This window comes from Ciconia boyciana, chromosome 22, assembly GCF_034638445.1.
Source record: "Ciconia boyciana chromosome 22, ASM3463844v1, whole genome shotgun sequence".
NCBI lineage: Eukaryota > Metazoa > Chordata > Aves > Ciconiiformes > Ciconiidae > Ciconia > Ciconia boyciana.
In genome coordinates, this window is record NC_132955.1 from 5,909,400 (window position 1) to 5,924,462 (window position 15,063).

The following is a 15,063-nucleotide window of genomic DNA, read 5'->3' on the forward strand; positions in this document are numbered from 1 at the left end:
ACACACATGTACAGGGCTGTGCACACACCTGCGTGCACGTGTGCACATGGCTGCACGCACACACACATGGATGTACACACACGCGCGCGCGCGTGTACAGGCCCCCACACGTGTGGGGCTCTGGAACTTGGGGACATTCCCCTCCTCTCTGCCCAGTTCATGCTGCTGCCAGTCCCCGGATCCTGCTGCTGTCCCACCAGTGGGGACGGTCACCTGGGGGTCACACCGGCTGCCTGTGGCCCCTCAGCCCCAATGCCACCCTGCCCATGGGGCAGGGACAGAGCGGGCATGGCAGGACTGGCTCCCCCGGTGTGATGGCAGAGGGGGTCCCATGGGTCCCCACTGTCCCCAGGTGTGGTGGCGGAGGGGATCCTTGGGTCCCCCTGTCCCCAGGCTGGTGGAAGGCGTCCCCTGGGTCCCGCCGGCAGTGCTGGGGTGCCACGGGCAGCAGGCAGCCGTGACCCCGGACAGAGCGGGGTCCCCCCGTGGGGCTCGGGGCCTCTCCCGGGCCGGTCCCTGGTGCAGGCGGACGCCCGGGGGGTTATACCCGGTGCAGAGCGGGATCCTCCGTGCCGTTCCCCCGTGCAGAACAACTCCGCGGGTGCACACCGGGACCCCGGCCCGTTCCTGGCGCAGAACGACCCCCGGTGCAGACCGCATCCCCGGTGCCTACCCATCCCGGTGCAGACCGGACCCCCGTAGAGACCCACACCGGTACAGACCCATCCCGGTGCAGACCGGACCCCCGTAGAGACCCACACCGGTACAGACCCATCCCGGTGCAGATCCACCCCGGCGCGGTCCCATCCCGGTGCACACCGGACCCCGGTACAGACCCATCCCGGCACAGACCGACCCCGGCAGCCACCGCTCGGCCCGGGCCGGCACAAACGGTTAACGCCGCCCGGGCTGAAATGTGGCTCCTCCCGGTACCTCCCCGCGCCCGGCCCCGGTCCCGGCGGGGCCGCCCAGCCCCAGCCCAGCCCCAGCCCCATCCGCCGCCGCCGCCCAGCCCGGCTGCACCGGCCGGGGGCACCGGGGGCACCGGGAGCACCGCCGGGACCGGGAGCACCGCGGGTACCGGGGACACCGGGGGCACCGGGAGTACCGGGGGTACCGGGGGTACCGGGAGCACCGACCCCCGCACCATGATCTGCGGCAGGAAGGCGCGTCCCGCCGCCGAGCAGCCCCGCTCCCCCTCGGACGGCTCCGGTGGCCCCCGCCGGCCCGGCAGAGCCTTGAAGAAAATGGGTGAGTCCCGGGGTGAGTCCCGGTCCCGCCGCGGGGGAACGGGCGGGGGGGGCCGGGGGACCCGACGGGGCGGGAGGGGGCGACCGGGCAGAAAGCCCGGGGGGCTGTGCCGGGGGGTGTCCCGGGAGGGGTCCCCGTGGCCGGGAGGGTCCCCGAGGTGCGTGAGGAGCCCCATGGCAGGGAAGGGTCCCTCGTGGGCAGGAGGGGTCCCCAGGACAGCCAGGGTCCCCGTGCAGGAAATCGTCCCCATGGTTGGGTGAGGTCCCCATGGCCAAGAGCGTCCCCACGGCAGGGAGTGTCCCCGAGGTGGATGGGGTCCCCCACAGCAGGGAAGGGTCCCCGTGGCTAGGAGGGGTCCCCAAGGTAGCCCCAGATTAGCTCTGTATTGCCCCAGATGTTGGGGGCAGCGGGGCCAGGGTTTGGCCACATCACGGGTGAGAGGAGCCCTCCTGCGGGCCCCTGGGGACGAGCCGCTCAGCGTATTTATTGTCCCCAAGGCACAGCTCCTGCTCCCTGGGACCTAATGCCCTGCCTCAGTTTCCCCACTCAGCAGTGCTGCCCACAGTGCTGTCGGCTCGGGGCCCCGCTGACCCCGTAGCAGCTCGGGGCAGAGCTGCCCGTGAGGCGTAGGCAGGAGGAGCGGGTGCCTGGAAAGGTCAGGGTGTGCCTGCCGGGGCGGCCGGGCCCGATCCTGCGTGGGCGCAGTGGGCAGGGCAGGAGCTGGCCCTGTGCCGCAGAGGGAGGGCTTTGCTCCCGCTGCTGCGCTGGCCCGTCCGTGACTTTGGGCATGCAGCTGTGTGCTGGGAGCTGCATGGCTCGGTGCGGCCGTGTGTCTGCTACAGCTCTGGGTGTCTATGCGTCCGTGCGACCCTGTGTCCGTGCGTCCATGGGTCTGTGCACCCCTATGCTTGTGCGTCTGTACATCCATGTGCCTGCATGTCTGTGTGCCCTTGCATCCATGCATCCATCTGTCCCAGCATCTGTGTGTCCATGCATCCATGTATCCATATATCCCTGCACCCATATATCCATGTGTCCATCAGTGCATCCGTATGTCCATGCATCCATCTGTCCATGCATCCACGCGTCTATGCATCCGCACCCCCCTGCAACCCAATGTCCATGCATCCATGTGCCTCTGCGCTGGTGCATCTCTAGGTCCATGCACCCATATGTCCATGTGTCCGTGTGTCCATGCATCCATACGCTTATGCATCCATGTGCCTGTGTGTCCTTGCATCAGTGCATCCATGTATCCATACATCCCTGCATCGGTATAACCATGTGTCCATGTATCCATACATCCCTGTTTCTGTATATCCATGCGTCCATGTGTCCATGCATCAGTGCATCCATATGTCCATGCATTCATCTGTCCTTGCATTCATGTGTCTATGCATCCAAACAGCTCTGCATCTCTATGTCCATGCATCCTTGTGCCCGTACATCGGTGCATCCGTATGTCCGTGTGTCCGTGTGTCCATGCATCTATACGCTTGTTCATCCATGCATCCACATGCCCATGTGTGCGTGTGTCCTTGCATCAGTGCATCCCTGCATCCATGTATCCATACATCCCTGCATCTGTATATCCATGTATCCATACATCCCTGCCTCTGTATTTCCATGCATCCATGTGTCCGTGCATCAGTGCATCCATATGTCCATGCGTCCGAGTGTCCATGCATCCATACACGTGTGCACCTGTGACCCTCTGTGCCCGTGTGTCCATGCATCTGTGTGCCCATGTGCCTGTATCCATACATCCATACATCCAAATGCTTGTGCATCCATGTGTCCGTGTGTCCGTATCTGTCCTCTGAAGGTGCCCTCGATTCTGCACCATGGGCAGGATGGGACCATGCAAGAGGTGGTGGCAGCTGGTGGCTGTGTCCCTGAGGCCGTGGCCAGCTCAGGATGTCCCTGCTTGGCCCCAAACCTGCCATTTCCCAGCCCAGGAACAGCATCTCCGGCCAGAGCAGGGACACGGGCACTGGGGCTGTTCTTAAAGAGTGGTTGCCAACACAAAAAGGGAGGAAATAACTGCTTTTCGGAGAATAGACGGAAAAGTCCCGGCCCCGCCGTGAGCATGGGCGTGGGCCCGCAGGTCTCTCGAGGCCACTCCATCAGTGTGCCCGGCCTGACCTCCACTGCTGGCACCGTCCCAGCGCTCCCCACAGGGGACTTGGGCAGCTTTGCTGGGATTTCGCAGCTGGGCTGTGCCGTGCAAGCAGGGCTCTGCCACCGCGCTGCGGTGCCCCGTCCTCCCCGGCTGGCCACGTCGTGCCCCAAAGGGGCCCAATGGCGGTGGCTTTTCCTGTCTGTTCTCTCCTGTCTGTCCTGCCCCATTCCATCCATCCATCCCATCCCATCCCATCCCATCCCATCCCGTCCCATTCTGTTCTGTCTGTCCTGTCCCATCCTGTCTGTCCCATCGTGTCCCATCCTGCCCTGTCTGCCCTGTCCCGTCCCGTTCCATCCCGTGATATCCCATCCTGTGCCATCCCATCCCGTCCTGTGCCATCCTGTCATGTTTGTCCAGCCCAACTCTGTCCCATCTGGCCCTGTCTGCCCCACCCTGTCCTGTCCCATCCTACCTGTCCCGTCTCGTCCCATCATGTCCTATCTGTACTGTCACATCTTGTCATATGTGTCCCATCTCATCCCATCCCATCACACTCGTCTGTCCATCCCATCCTGTCCTGTCCTATCCCTCCATCCTGTCCCATGCCATGCTGTGCCATTCTGTCCCATCCCATCCCATCCCATCCCATCCCATCACGTCTGTCCTGTCCCATCTGTCCCATCCTGTCCTGCCTGTCCCATGCCGTGCCATCCCACCCCATCCCATCCCATGGGATGTGCGGGGGTGTACACATGCAGGTGTGCATACAGATGTGCACCGAGCCCCTCCCACTCCCACCCAGTACCCCCCGTACACCCTCAGAGCCTCCAGTACCTCCCAGTGCCCCCCAGTATCCCCCCAGTAACTGCACAGGGTGCCCACGGGCTGGTCCCCCACAGGCCTGACAGAGGACGAGGACATCCAGCGGATGCTGCGGGGCTCCCCGCTCTGGAAGATCAAGTCCCGGGGGGGCCCCAGGGAGCGGCTGTTCTGCCTGCAGGAGGACGGGGCGACCGTCTGCTTCGAGGGGGGCTTCAGGCATGCTCGCTCCCAGCAGAGCTGTGAGTGCCGGTGCTGGGGACCGTCCCCCAGGGGCTCGGGGACCCTGGACCACGTCCTGCACAGCCACGAGCTGCAGGGATGGGTTGGGACCTGGGCAGTGCCCCAAACCCACCCGTGAGGACCTGGGCATGAGCCAGGACCCAGACCCCCACCCGGGACCCAGCCCCCAAACTGGGACCCGGATGCCCACGTGTGAACCAGACCCCACCCTGGGACCCAGACCCCAGTGCGGGACCCAGACCCCCACCCGGACCCCCACCTGGGACCCAGACCCCACTCAGGTCCCAGACACCCACCCAGAACCTGGACCCTAATCTGGGACCTGCACCCCCAGCCAGGGACCCAGACCCTGACCCGAGATGTGAACCCCAGTCCAGAACACAGACCCCCCACCCGGGACCCAGACCCCAACCCACTGCACCCAGTGCCTCCCAGTGCCTCCCAGTGCACCCCAGGCTGAGCCCCCAGAGCCCACGCCCTTCCCCGTCCCCCTTGGGACCAACACGAGGTTCCGTCTCCATCCCGGCCAGACCCTGTCCCGACTCCCCAGCGTCACCCGGCTCTTTCCACCCTCTCATCTGGGATGGGTGCCAGGAGCTGGCACCGCTGCAAGACAGCTCCATCCCCCGCCGGCGCCCCAGTCCCCATCCCCGCAGGGGACAGCGGCCATGGCTCCTGTCTCGCCTGGGATTAGTGGGTTAAGCCCGGCTGCGGCGTCAACGGGAGCTGAGCCCTGGTCCCCTGGGGTACCCCTGGGGACACGCAGGGTGTCCATCAGCAGCCAGGATGTCTTGCAGGATGCTCATGGGTGGGGGAAATGCCGAGGGACCACCTCCATCCCCGGGGCAGCCCCATCACGGCGCATGTCCCCGCAGTCTCGGTGATGCACATCGAGGGGGTGCGTGAGGGACACCAGTCGGAGGGTCTACGCAAGTACGGTGCCGCCTTCCCCGAGCAGCACTGCTTCACCCTCGTCTTCAAGGGCAAGCGCAAGAACCTCGACCTGGCCGCCCGGGGCGAGGAGGACGCCCGCCACTGGGTGCAAGGGCTCACCAAGCTGATGGCGCGGCTGCAAGCCATGAGTCAACCAGAGAAGCTCGACCAATATCCTTTGTCGGAGCTATGGGGGCTTGGGGACAGGTTGGGGATGGTCGTGGGGGTGACACCGGGTGGTTTCCTTACCCTGGCATAGCTGGATCCATGGGGTCCTGCAGCGAGCAGACAGGAACAAGGACAACAAGATGTCCTTCCGGGAGGTGAAGAGCATGCTGAGGATGATCAACATCTACATGGATGATGTCTACGCCTACAAGCTCTTCAAGGTACCCATCCTGTGCTCCATCACCCGCTGTCCCCCGCTGCTGTCACTGGGAGGGAATGCTGGCTCCTTCTCTGCCTTCCCAAGCGCAGAGAATTGTCAAACTTGTTACACCCAAAGCCACCCACCATCACCGTGGTTGGGTCCACCACCAATGGTTGGGTCCCATCATGAGCAGGAGCTCATGATGGGGTGGGGTGAGCTGTCCCCCCCACTGCTCTGTGGGGCCCCAAGGTGTGACATTTTCTCCCCATGAGGTGCTGTCCCCATGGGCATCTCCCAAGGTCCCTTTCCACCTAGGGAAACTGAGGCACGGTGCTCTGCTCTGCTCCATCCCAGACTGGAGGGTCAGAGGGCTGTGGGTGGGGGGACAGAGGGGACATGCCCCGCACCCCCGTAGGCACAACCCATCCGCGAGCCCTCATGTCAGTAGCTGAGCCCCCCCCAACTCATCACACACGTTGCCAACCCCAAGGGACAGGCAGGACCAGGCAGGGGGTGGCTGTACCCCCTCCCCACAGGCAGGGGACGGTCCCCGAGGTTGGGCTGTGGTCCCATCAGGAGTGCGACCACTCGGGCAACGAGCGGCTGGAGGGCCGGGAGCTGGAGGAGTTTTGCCGACGGCTGCTGCGGCGGCCGGAGCTGGAGGAGCTTTTTGGGCGTTACTCGGGCGAGGACTGTGTCCTGTCGGCCGAGGAGCTGCGGGATTTCCTACGGGACCAGGGCGAGGACGCCAGCCTGCGCCAGGCCCGCGCCATCATCCGCACCTACGAGCTCAACGAGAAGGGTAGGGCTGAGGATGGCCAGGTCAAGCGGGGGTGGGATGGTGGGATGGACGCCACCGAAGCCAAGGGAGGTCATGGATGGTGTGGGGATGGGGCTCTGCTTGGTGGTGTCACCCCCTAAGCTGGTATGGGGACCTCCAAGGCTTGGGGTGAGTGTCCCTGTGCCCCTTCCCTGGGGTGGCACCGGGTGTCAGCAGTCCAACACGTGGCGTTGCTGGTCCCTGGTGGATGTGGCTCTATGGGGACAGGGGAAGTGAAGGTGGGGGTGGACCTCCATGTCTCCTGGGTGATGCAGTGCCAGCCCTAGCGTGAATGTGACACTGCTGGGGGACCTCCATGTCCCTTGGGTCCAGGGTGAACGTGGCACTAGGAGGACAGGGGACATGATGGTGGGAATGAAGGACCTCTATGTCTCTTGGGTATCACAGTGGTACCCCTAGGGTAGATGTGGCACTAGCAGGATGGGGGACATCAGGGTGGAGATGGGACACCAAGGGGACCTCCACATCCCCTGGGTGTCAGGTCTGGGGTGAACATGGCACTATGAGGACAGAGGATGTCAGGGTGGGGACAGGGAACCTCTACATCTCATGGGTGCCACCATGCCAGGTTCAGGGTGAACATGGCACTAGCAGGATGAGCAACATCAGGATGGAGATGGGACACTCCAGGGAACTTACCTGTCCCCTGGGTGCTGCAGTGCTAGGTCTGGGGTGAACATGGCACTGCTGGGAGACAGGGCACATTCAGGTGGGGACAGTCCCCGGGGTGCCACCCTGCCAGTGGCGTGCCAGCCCTCTGCGACACCCCACTGCTGTGTCCTGCAGCCAGGCAGCAGGACCTGATGATGCTGGATGGCTTCATGATGTACCTCCTCTCGGCCGCCGGTGACATCCTCAACCAGGAGCACACCAAGGTGCACCAGGACATGAGCCAGCCCCTGTGCCACTACTTCATCTCCTCCTCCCACAACACCTACCTGACCCACAACCAGATCGGTGGCACCAGCAGCACCGAAGCCTATGTCAGGTGGGTGCCCTGGTCAGATGCTCCATGCCCAGGTGGTCCCATGGTTCGAGGGTGCCAGGGCGGTGCAGGGACTCATCTGGTGATGGTGCGGTGGCAGGGCGCTGATGGCGGGATGCCGTTGTGTGGAGCTGGACTGCTGGGAGGGCTCCGACGGGGAACCCATCGTCTATCATGGCCACACGCTCACCTCCAAAATCCTCTTCAGCGATGTCATTGAGAGCATCCGTGACTACGCCTTCAAGGTGAGCCAGGTGCCGGCAGCTCTGGGACGGGTGCTGGGTGCTGGGTGCTGAGCGCTGCCCATCCGTGTCCCCAGCAATCGCCCTACCCTGTCATCCTGTCCCTGGAGAACCACTGTGGGCTGGAGCAGCAAGCTACCATGGCCCGGCACATGAAGGCCATCTTGGGGGACATGCTGCTGACGCAGCCGCTGGAGGGGCAGGACCCCCATGACCTCCCGTCCCCGGAGGTAAGGCCACCTGCCCGCCCACCACGGTGTCCCCATGTCCCCTCCGAGCCCTGAGCTCGGCCCTTCCTCCTGCAGCAGCTGAAGGGGAAGGTCCTGGTGAAGGGCAAGAAGCTGCCAGAGCCGTGGCATGAGCCCCAGCGTGTCACCTCCCTTCTGGACCCTGAGGAGGAGGAAGAGGAAGAGGAGGAAGAGGAAGAGGAGAAGCTGCAGGACAGAAGCAGCCAGCAGGTAAAGGACTCTACCAGGACTATGGTGCCGGGGGTCCATGGCATCCCAGTGGTGCTGGAGGACCACAGCATCCTGGTCGTGCTGGAGGACCATGGTGTCCTGGTGGTCCTGGAGGACCACAGCATCCCGGCAGTGCCACAGGACCACTGTGTCCCAGGAGCGCTGGGGCCCAGGGCAGGTCAGCATGGCCAGCATCCCCCGATGCAGCCCTGCTCTCTCCTCTTCCAGTCACTGCAGTCGCTGCAGGAGATCAAACCTCTGCAGGTGGGTCGTGCGATGGAGCTGGGTGGGCTGATGGGTCAGGCACCATGGCGGAGGCGAGTGGCTGTCACTACCTGGCAGAGGGGACTGAGCCTGGGGACCCCTTGGCTGTGCTTCCCTCTTCCTCCCTTGGTCTGGGTGCTCCATTTCTGGGGTCTCCATCACCTCGGGGTCTCCCTTGCCTTGGGAACTCCATGACCTTGGGTCTCCATCATTTTGGAGTCTCCATCCCCTCCAGGGTGACCTCTCAGGGTCTCCATTGCCTTAGGGGGGTGTTCTCCATTGCCTCAGTTCTCCATCACCTCAGGGTCTCCATCACCTTGAGGTCTCTATCACCTCAAGTTCTCCATCATCTTGGGTTGTCCAGCACTTCAGGGTCTCCATCACCTTGGGGTCTCTAACATCTTGGGTTGTCCATCACCTTGGGTTCTGCATGACCTCAGGGTCTCAACCTGCTTGGGTTCTCCATCCTCTCAGGGTCCATCACTCCATTGCCTCAGGTTCTCCACCACTTTGGGGGTCTCCATGGCCTTTGGGGTCTTAGCGCTCAGCACTAGCAGGGTAGGGGGGTCTGTAGACCCTCAGGCAGGTGGGTGGGCACCAGAGCCAGGGTGGCCCTCACACCATGGTGGCTCCCGCAGGCCAAGGATGCATCGCAGGTGGCCCCAGAGCTGTCGGCTGTGGTGGTGTACTGCCAGGCTGTCCCCTTCCCTGGCCTGGCCCATGCCCTGCGCCACCCCCGGCCCTGCGAGATGTCGTCCTTCAGCGAGAGGAAGGCTCGGAAGCTCATCAAGGAGGCGGGTGAGGGCGATGGGGTGGGGATGGGGACAGAGCGGCTCCATGCTCACAGGGGTGCAGGACGGGGCTGACACCGATGGGCTCCATCACCGGCGTGGCTCCACGGGTGGTGGTCGAGGGCGCGTTGGCCTTGGCTGGGCTGCTCTGGTCTGGTGGGACTGGGATCTGGTGTCGGGGTCTGGGGCCAGAGGCCAGGGTGAGGGTCACAGGTCCAGGATCAGGGTCTGGTGTAAGGGCCTGGTGTCAGGGTTTGGGATGTGGCATCTGGGTCCAGGGTCAGGTCTGGGGTCAGGGTCCAGGGACTGAGGTCTGCGGTCAAGATCTGGGGTTTGGGTTCAGGGTCCAGGGTCCGGGGTCAGGTCTGGGGTCTGGGTCTGAGGTCAGGGTCTGGGGTCCAGGGCTGACATTAAGATCTGAGTCAGTGTCCAGGGTCGAGGTCCAGGGTCAGGATCTGGGGTCAGGGTCTGGGATCCAGGGTCAAGGTCCAGGGTCAGGGGTCTAAAGCCAAGGTGTGGGGTCAAGGTCAGGATCCAGGGTCAGGGTCCAGGGTCCGGGGCTCGGATTAAGATCTGGGTCAGCATCCAGGGTCTGAGGTCTGGGGTCAGGGGTCCAAGGGGTCCAAGGTCAAGGTCCAGGGCTGGGCTCTGAACCCCAGGGTCGGGTTTCAGGGCTTGGGTCACGTTTCAGGCTCTGGGTCCACCCAGGCAGGTGGGCTCCGTCCATGTCCCCAGGCACATGGGTGCAGGCAGGACACTGTCACCCGCTGGCAGGGCCCCGCACCGGCACCCATGGGTGCAGCAGCCCCGCTCAGCCGTTCCCTCCCCAGGCTCGGCGCTGGTCCAGTACAACACCCGTCAGCTCAGCCGCATCTACCCGCTGGGGCTGAAGATGAACTCCTCCAACTACAACCCCCAGGAGATGTGGAACGCCGGCTGCCAGCTGGGTGAGACCCCACGGCCCCCGGGGGACACCCCATGACCTGGCACACGCCCCCTGGAGCTGTCACCCCCCCTGACACCCCGTCCCCCTGTCCCCACAGTGGCCCTCAACTTCCAGACGCCAGGCTACGAGATGGACCTGAACGCTGGGCGCTTCCTGGGCAATGGGCGCTGTGGCTACGTGCTGAAGCCCCCCTGCCTGCGCAGCCCCCCCGGAGAGCGGCCCCGCCACCTGGTGCTGCACATCAGGGTGAGGGCACCACGCCCCCCCAGCCCCACGCCTGGGTGGGTGCCACCCGCGTCCCTGCTGGGTGACACCCACGGCGTTCCCATGCCTGGCCAGGTACCACCTGCATCCTTTTTCCCGGGTGACACCAACCCCATGTCCAGCCAGGTGCCACCCACGTCCCTCTGGGTGACACCAACCTCATGTCCAGCCAGATGCCACCCACGTCCCTTCTGGGTGACACCGACTCCACGTTCAGCCAGGTCCCACCCACATCTGTTCTGGGTGACACCAACCCCATGTCCAGCCAGGTGCCACCCACGTCCCTCTGGGTGACACCAACCTCATGTCCAGCCAGATGCCACCCACGTCCCTTCTGGGTGACACCGACTCCATGTTCAGCCAGGTCCCACCCACATCTGTTCTGGGTGACACCAACCCCATGTCCAGCCAGGTACCACTCGCACACCTTCCGGGTGGCACCAACCCCACACCCGCCTGGGTGCCACCAACCTCTCTTCTCCTGGGGACACTGACCCTGTCCTCACTTCTGTTTGGGTACCAACCCCACTCCTGGGTGACACCGACCCCATCCCCATGCCTGGCCAAGTGCCACCCACGTCCCTTCTCCTGGGGACATCAAACCTGACCCTGCACCCAGCCATGTGCCACCCATGTCCCTTCTCCTGGGTGACACCAGCCCTGTCCCCAAACCCAGCTGTTATCAGCCACGTCCCTTCTCCAAGGTGGCACCAACCACATCCCTCCTCCCCACCCCGTCCCCACTCCCAGCCTTATGCCTCCTACGTCCCTTCTCCTGGGGACACCAGCCCTGTCCCCACACCCAGCCACGTGCCACCCACGTCCCTTCTCCTGGGGCCCGCCACCCCACGTGCCGCCGGCCCCCAGCACCCTCTGCCCCCAGGTGATCTCGGCGCAGCAGCTGCCCAAGCTGAAGAGGGAGAAGGGGAGCTCCATCGTGGACCCCTTCGTGCGGGTGGAGATCCACGGCGTCCCGGCCGACTGCAGCAAGCAGCAGACCCACCACAAGCTCAACAACGGTGAGTGCCCGTCGGGCCACCACGGCCCGGCCACCGGTCCCCAGGGACACCCCAGGGCACCCAATCCCCGGGGACACCCCAGGGCACCCTGACCCTCAGGGACACCCCAGGGCACCCCGATCCCCAGGGACACCCAATCCCCGGGGACACCCCAGGGCACCCCGATCCCCAGGGACACCCCAGGGCACCCAATCCCCGGGGACACCCCAGGGCACCCCGATCCCCAGGGACACCCCAGGGCACCCTGACCCTCAGGGACACCCCAGGGCACCCCGATCCCTAGGGACACCCCAGGGCACCCTGACCCTCAGGGACACCCCAGGGCACCCCGATCCCCAGGGACACCCCAGGGCACCCCGGCCCCCAGGGGGTGGCAGAGCCCTTGGGCACCCAACAGCCTGGGCACCCGCTGCCCCCTGCGCCCCAGCCACCGCCCCCAGTTGAGCCGGTGCCCAGGACATCCCAGTCCCCCCAGTGCACCCCAGTCCCTCAGTGCCCCGTCCCCAGCACAGCCCGATCCCCGCCAGTGGCAGGGCCCCAGCACGTCCCAGTTCTCCCCAGTGCTGCTGCCTCCTGCCCTCCAGTATACCCAGCCCAAGCCCAGTGTGGCCCCCATTCCCCCAGTATACGCCATCCAAGCCCCACTATGATCCCCATTCAACCAGTATACCCCATCATGGCACCAGTATGACCCCTCATTCCCCCAGCATACCCCATCCAAGCCCCAGTATGATTCCCATTCAACCAGTATACCCCACCATGGCCCCAGTGTGACCGCCATTCCCCCAGTATAGCCCAGCCCAGCCCCAGTATGATCCCTGTTTCCCCAGTATAGCCTGTCATGGACACAATATGACCCCCATTTCCCCAGTATACCCCATCACAGTCCCAGTATGATCCACATTTCCCCAGCATAGCCCAGTCCAGCCCCAGTGTCACACCCATTCCCCCAGTATAGACGAGCCTGGCCCTAGTATGATTCCCATTCCCCCAGTATAGCCCAGCCAGGCCCCAGTATGACCCCCATTCCCCCAGTGTAGTCCAGTCCAGCTCCAGTATGCCCCCATTCCCCCAGTATAGTCCAGTCTGGCCCCAGTATTACCCCCATTCTCCCAGTATAGCCCAGCCCGGCACCAGTATGACCTCCATTCTCCCAGTATACCCCACCATGGCCCCAGTATGACCCCCGTTCCCCCAGTATAGCCCAGCCCAGCCCCAGTATGACCCCCACTCCCCACATACCCCGGTGCAGGATGGCAGCTGAGCCGGGGCAGGGGCAAGCACACTGGTGGGTCAAGCTGGTCCCTGTGTCTGGGGTGGGGGGTGGCCCCGGCAGCCGCAGCGGCTGCGGTGGCAGTGCCCACCCACCGTCCCGGTGCCGTAGGCTTCAACCCGCGCTGGGAGGAGACGCTGAGCTTCCAGCTGCTGGCGCCTGAGCTGGCCCTGGTGCGCTTCGTGGTGGAGGACTACGACAGCACCTCCTGCAATGACTTTGTGGGGCAGTTCACCCTGCCCCTGGCCAGCATGAGGGAAGGTGGGTGGGTGCTCCCCCCCACTGCCCCCATGGACGGGGACGGTCCCCCGCCACCCGCTCAGCCCCCACTCTGTCCCCAGGGTATCGTCACATCCATCTGCTCTCCAAGGACGGGGCCTCCCTGTCCCCCGCCACGCTCTTCGTGCACGTTCAATGCAAGAGCCTGTGAGGTCCCCGCGGTCCCAGCGGGAGGGACGTTGTGTCCCTGTGTGGGGGACAACGTGGTCCTCCACAGGGTGGGCACTCTCCTGCACCAGAGACACCCCAGTCCCTGTGTGGGGACAGCCTGGGGACAGCGCTTGCCTGGCTGCGGTGACAGCAGTGCTGGTTGGGGGACCCAAGGGGTAGGGGACCCCCTCCATGTCCCCTAGTGCCACCCCAGCTGCTGGCCCACGTGGCCCGCTCCTCCCCTCCCTGGCTGTGACCCTGAGGGGACAGAGACGCTGCGACAACCAGGACAGGGTGGCCGGGCCATCAAAAGCCCAACACAGCCCTGGGGGATGAGATGGGTGACAGCAACCCCCAAACGTCACCACCCCCAGCCACGCTCGATCCCAGCCCGGCCTTGGGCTGTAAGGATGGTGCCATCACCATGAGGTCCCCAAGGGGACCCTGCCACCGTGCAGTACCCGAGGGGACCCTGCCACCACGTGCCCCATCGTGCCCACGGTGTCGAGCCTCTGCTTGGCTGGGGGCCGCGTTCCCAACCCCTGCTCCAGCACCGGCGTCACAGATTTATACCCCGGTGTCAAGCCAGTCGAATAAAGGTTTTATTTTAACAGAGCCTGCCCCGGTGTCCCTGTCACCTCCTGGGGCCCGTTGGGTGGGGGAGTAGAGGCTGGGGGGGGATAAGGACTGAGCCCACCCCCAAATGCAGCACTGCCCTGGGGAGCTGTCAGGCACCCATGGGTGCTGCACCCATGGGGGCCGGGGGGCTCGTTGGAGCAGCCCTCAAAACTGCCACGGGGACAGGGGGAGGGTCCCGCCGGACACCCCCCCACCCGCACCCAGCCTCCCCCAGCCCAGGACACCAGGGACACAGGAGGGGACACAGATGTACTTGCATAGGTGACACAGGACCCCGAGCAGGGGGGATGTGATGGCACTGCCGAGGGGGACGGGACGGGCTCCTGGTCCCTCACCAAGGTTTCCCCCCCACAGGTCCAGGCTGGGGTGGGCAAAGCCCCTCGGGGTCCGTGGTGTGACACGGGGCACGACGGGGGCACAGAGGGACAGGGAGGCGTGGGAGTGCATAGATGGGGTCTTGGCCTTGGTGTGCAGCTTTGGAAACCTTTGGCTGGGAGGGCAGGAGCACCTCGGAGCTCTTGGTGGACGTGGTTCATGTCACGGCAGGAGGCGGCAGGCTGCCCGGGTGCTTGTTTCCCAAGATATCTTGATGGGATAAAGGTTTTCCATGAAAGAAAACATTTCCTTTACCTCAGAGGTTCCCGTAGCACAAGATGACAAGCCTGGTGGAAGAGGCACCGGGGTGGCTGGAGAGGCTGAAGCCCCAGGGCGATGCCGATGGCGCGTCGCAGGGCAGTCGCTTGGGTGTGTATCCACATTTCCACGCTTCCAGAGAAAAGCAACCGAGCAGAAAGCCCCGAGGTGTGGCAGCGGCGACGGAGCATCCCCCCCAAGTGCCCGCAGCCCCAGCATCACGGGGGGTGGCAGAGGGGAATGAGCCCCAGGAGTCCGAGCAGAGCAGGGTGCGCTGGACGAGCTCCGGAGGCAGCGAGGGTTCGAGTCTCCGAGGCTGGGGAGGAGAAGCGACAAGGCATTGCTTGCACAAATAGCCCTTAGAAAGAAATTTCAACCTGCTCCCGAGCCCGCAGGGAGGGACGGTGCCATCCTCCCTCTCCAGGCGCCCGCAAGAAGGACCGAGTTTAACGTAGGAGGGAGCAAACCAGGGGAAGACAGCCGAGCAGGGGACAGAGCCCAAAACAACCTCCAGGCTGGCAGGAGGGCTCGGCAGCCT

At 64.6% G+C, this 15,063-nt stretch overlaps 1 protein-coding gene across 13 annotated transcripts; it reads left to right on the plus strand.

Moving 5' to 3' along the window:
- Window positions 1-885: 885 nt before the first annotated feature.
- Window positions 886-13,863, plus strand: PLCD3 (phospholipase C delta 3). Of its 13 annotated transcripts, none has more exons than XM_072885947.1 (16): window positions 886-1,251; window positions 4,276-4,437; window positions 5,314-5,542; window positions 5,631-5,760; window positions 6,318-6,543; window positions 7,369-7,570; window positions 7,776-7,812; window positions 7,887-8,039; window positions 8,115-8,267; window positions 8,496-8,531; window positions 9,170-9,329; window positions 10,153-10,269; window positions 10,366-10,607; window positions 11,416-11,551; window positions 12,936-13,085; window positions 13,166-13,863. In XM_072885947.1, the coding sequence occupies exons 1-16, from the start codon at window positions 915-917 to the stop codon at window positions 13,252-13,254; spliced, it is 2,559 nt and encodes an 852-aa protein (XP_072742048.1). In that variant the 5' UTR covers window positions 886-914; the 3' UTR covers window positions 13,255-13,863. The 13 variants fall into 13 exon arrangements, 12 of the variants coding, with proteins under 12 accessions (XP_072742048.1, XP_072742051.1, XP_072742053.1 ...); XM_072885952.1 differs by having other exon boundaries at window positions 950-1,251; window positions 5,236-5,542; window positions 7,668-7,812; XM_072885943.1 differs by having other exon boundaries at window positions 951-1,251; window positions 7,668-7,812; window positions 8,118-8,267.
- Window positions 13,864-15,063: the final 1,200 nt, after the last annotated feature.

What these genes read in the sequence shown, in the direction of transcription:
- PLCD3 (XM_072885947.1), top strand. Translation starts at nt 915, where the DNA reads ATGTGGCTCCTCCCGGTACCTCCCCGCGCCCGGCCCCGGTCCCGGCGG. An exon ending in ACGCCTACAAGCTCTTCAAG is followed by an intron (nt 5,761 to 6,317) that starts GTACCCATCCTG and finishes TGGTCCCATCAG; the next exon opens with GAGTGCGACCACTCGGGCAA. An exon ending in CTACGAGCTCAACGAGAAGG is followed by an intron (nt 6,544 to 7,368) that starts GTAGGGCTGAGG and finishes TGTGTCCTGCAG; the next exon opens with CCAGGCAGCAGGACCTGATG.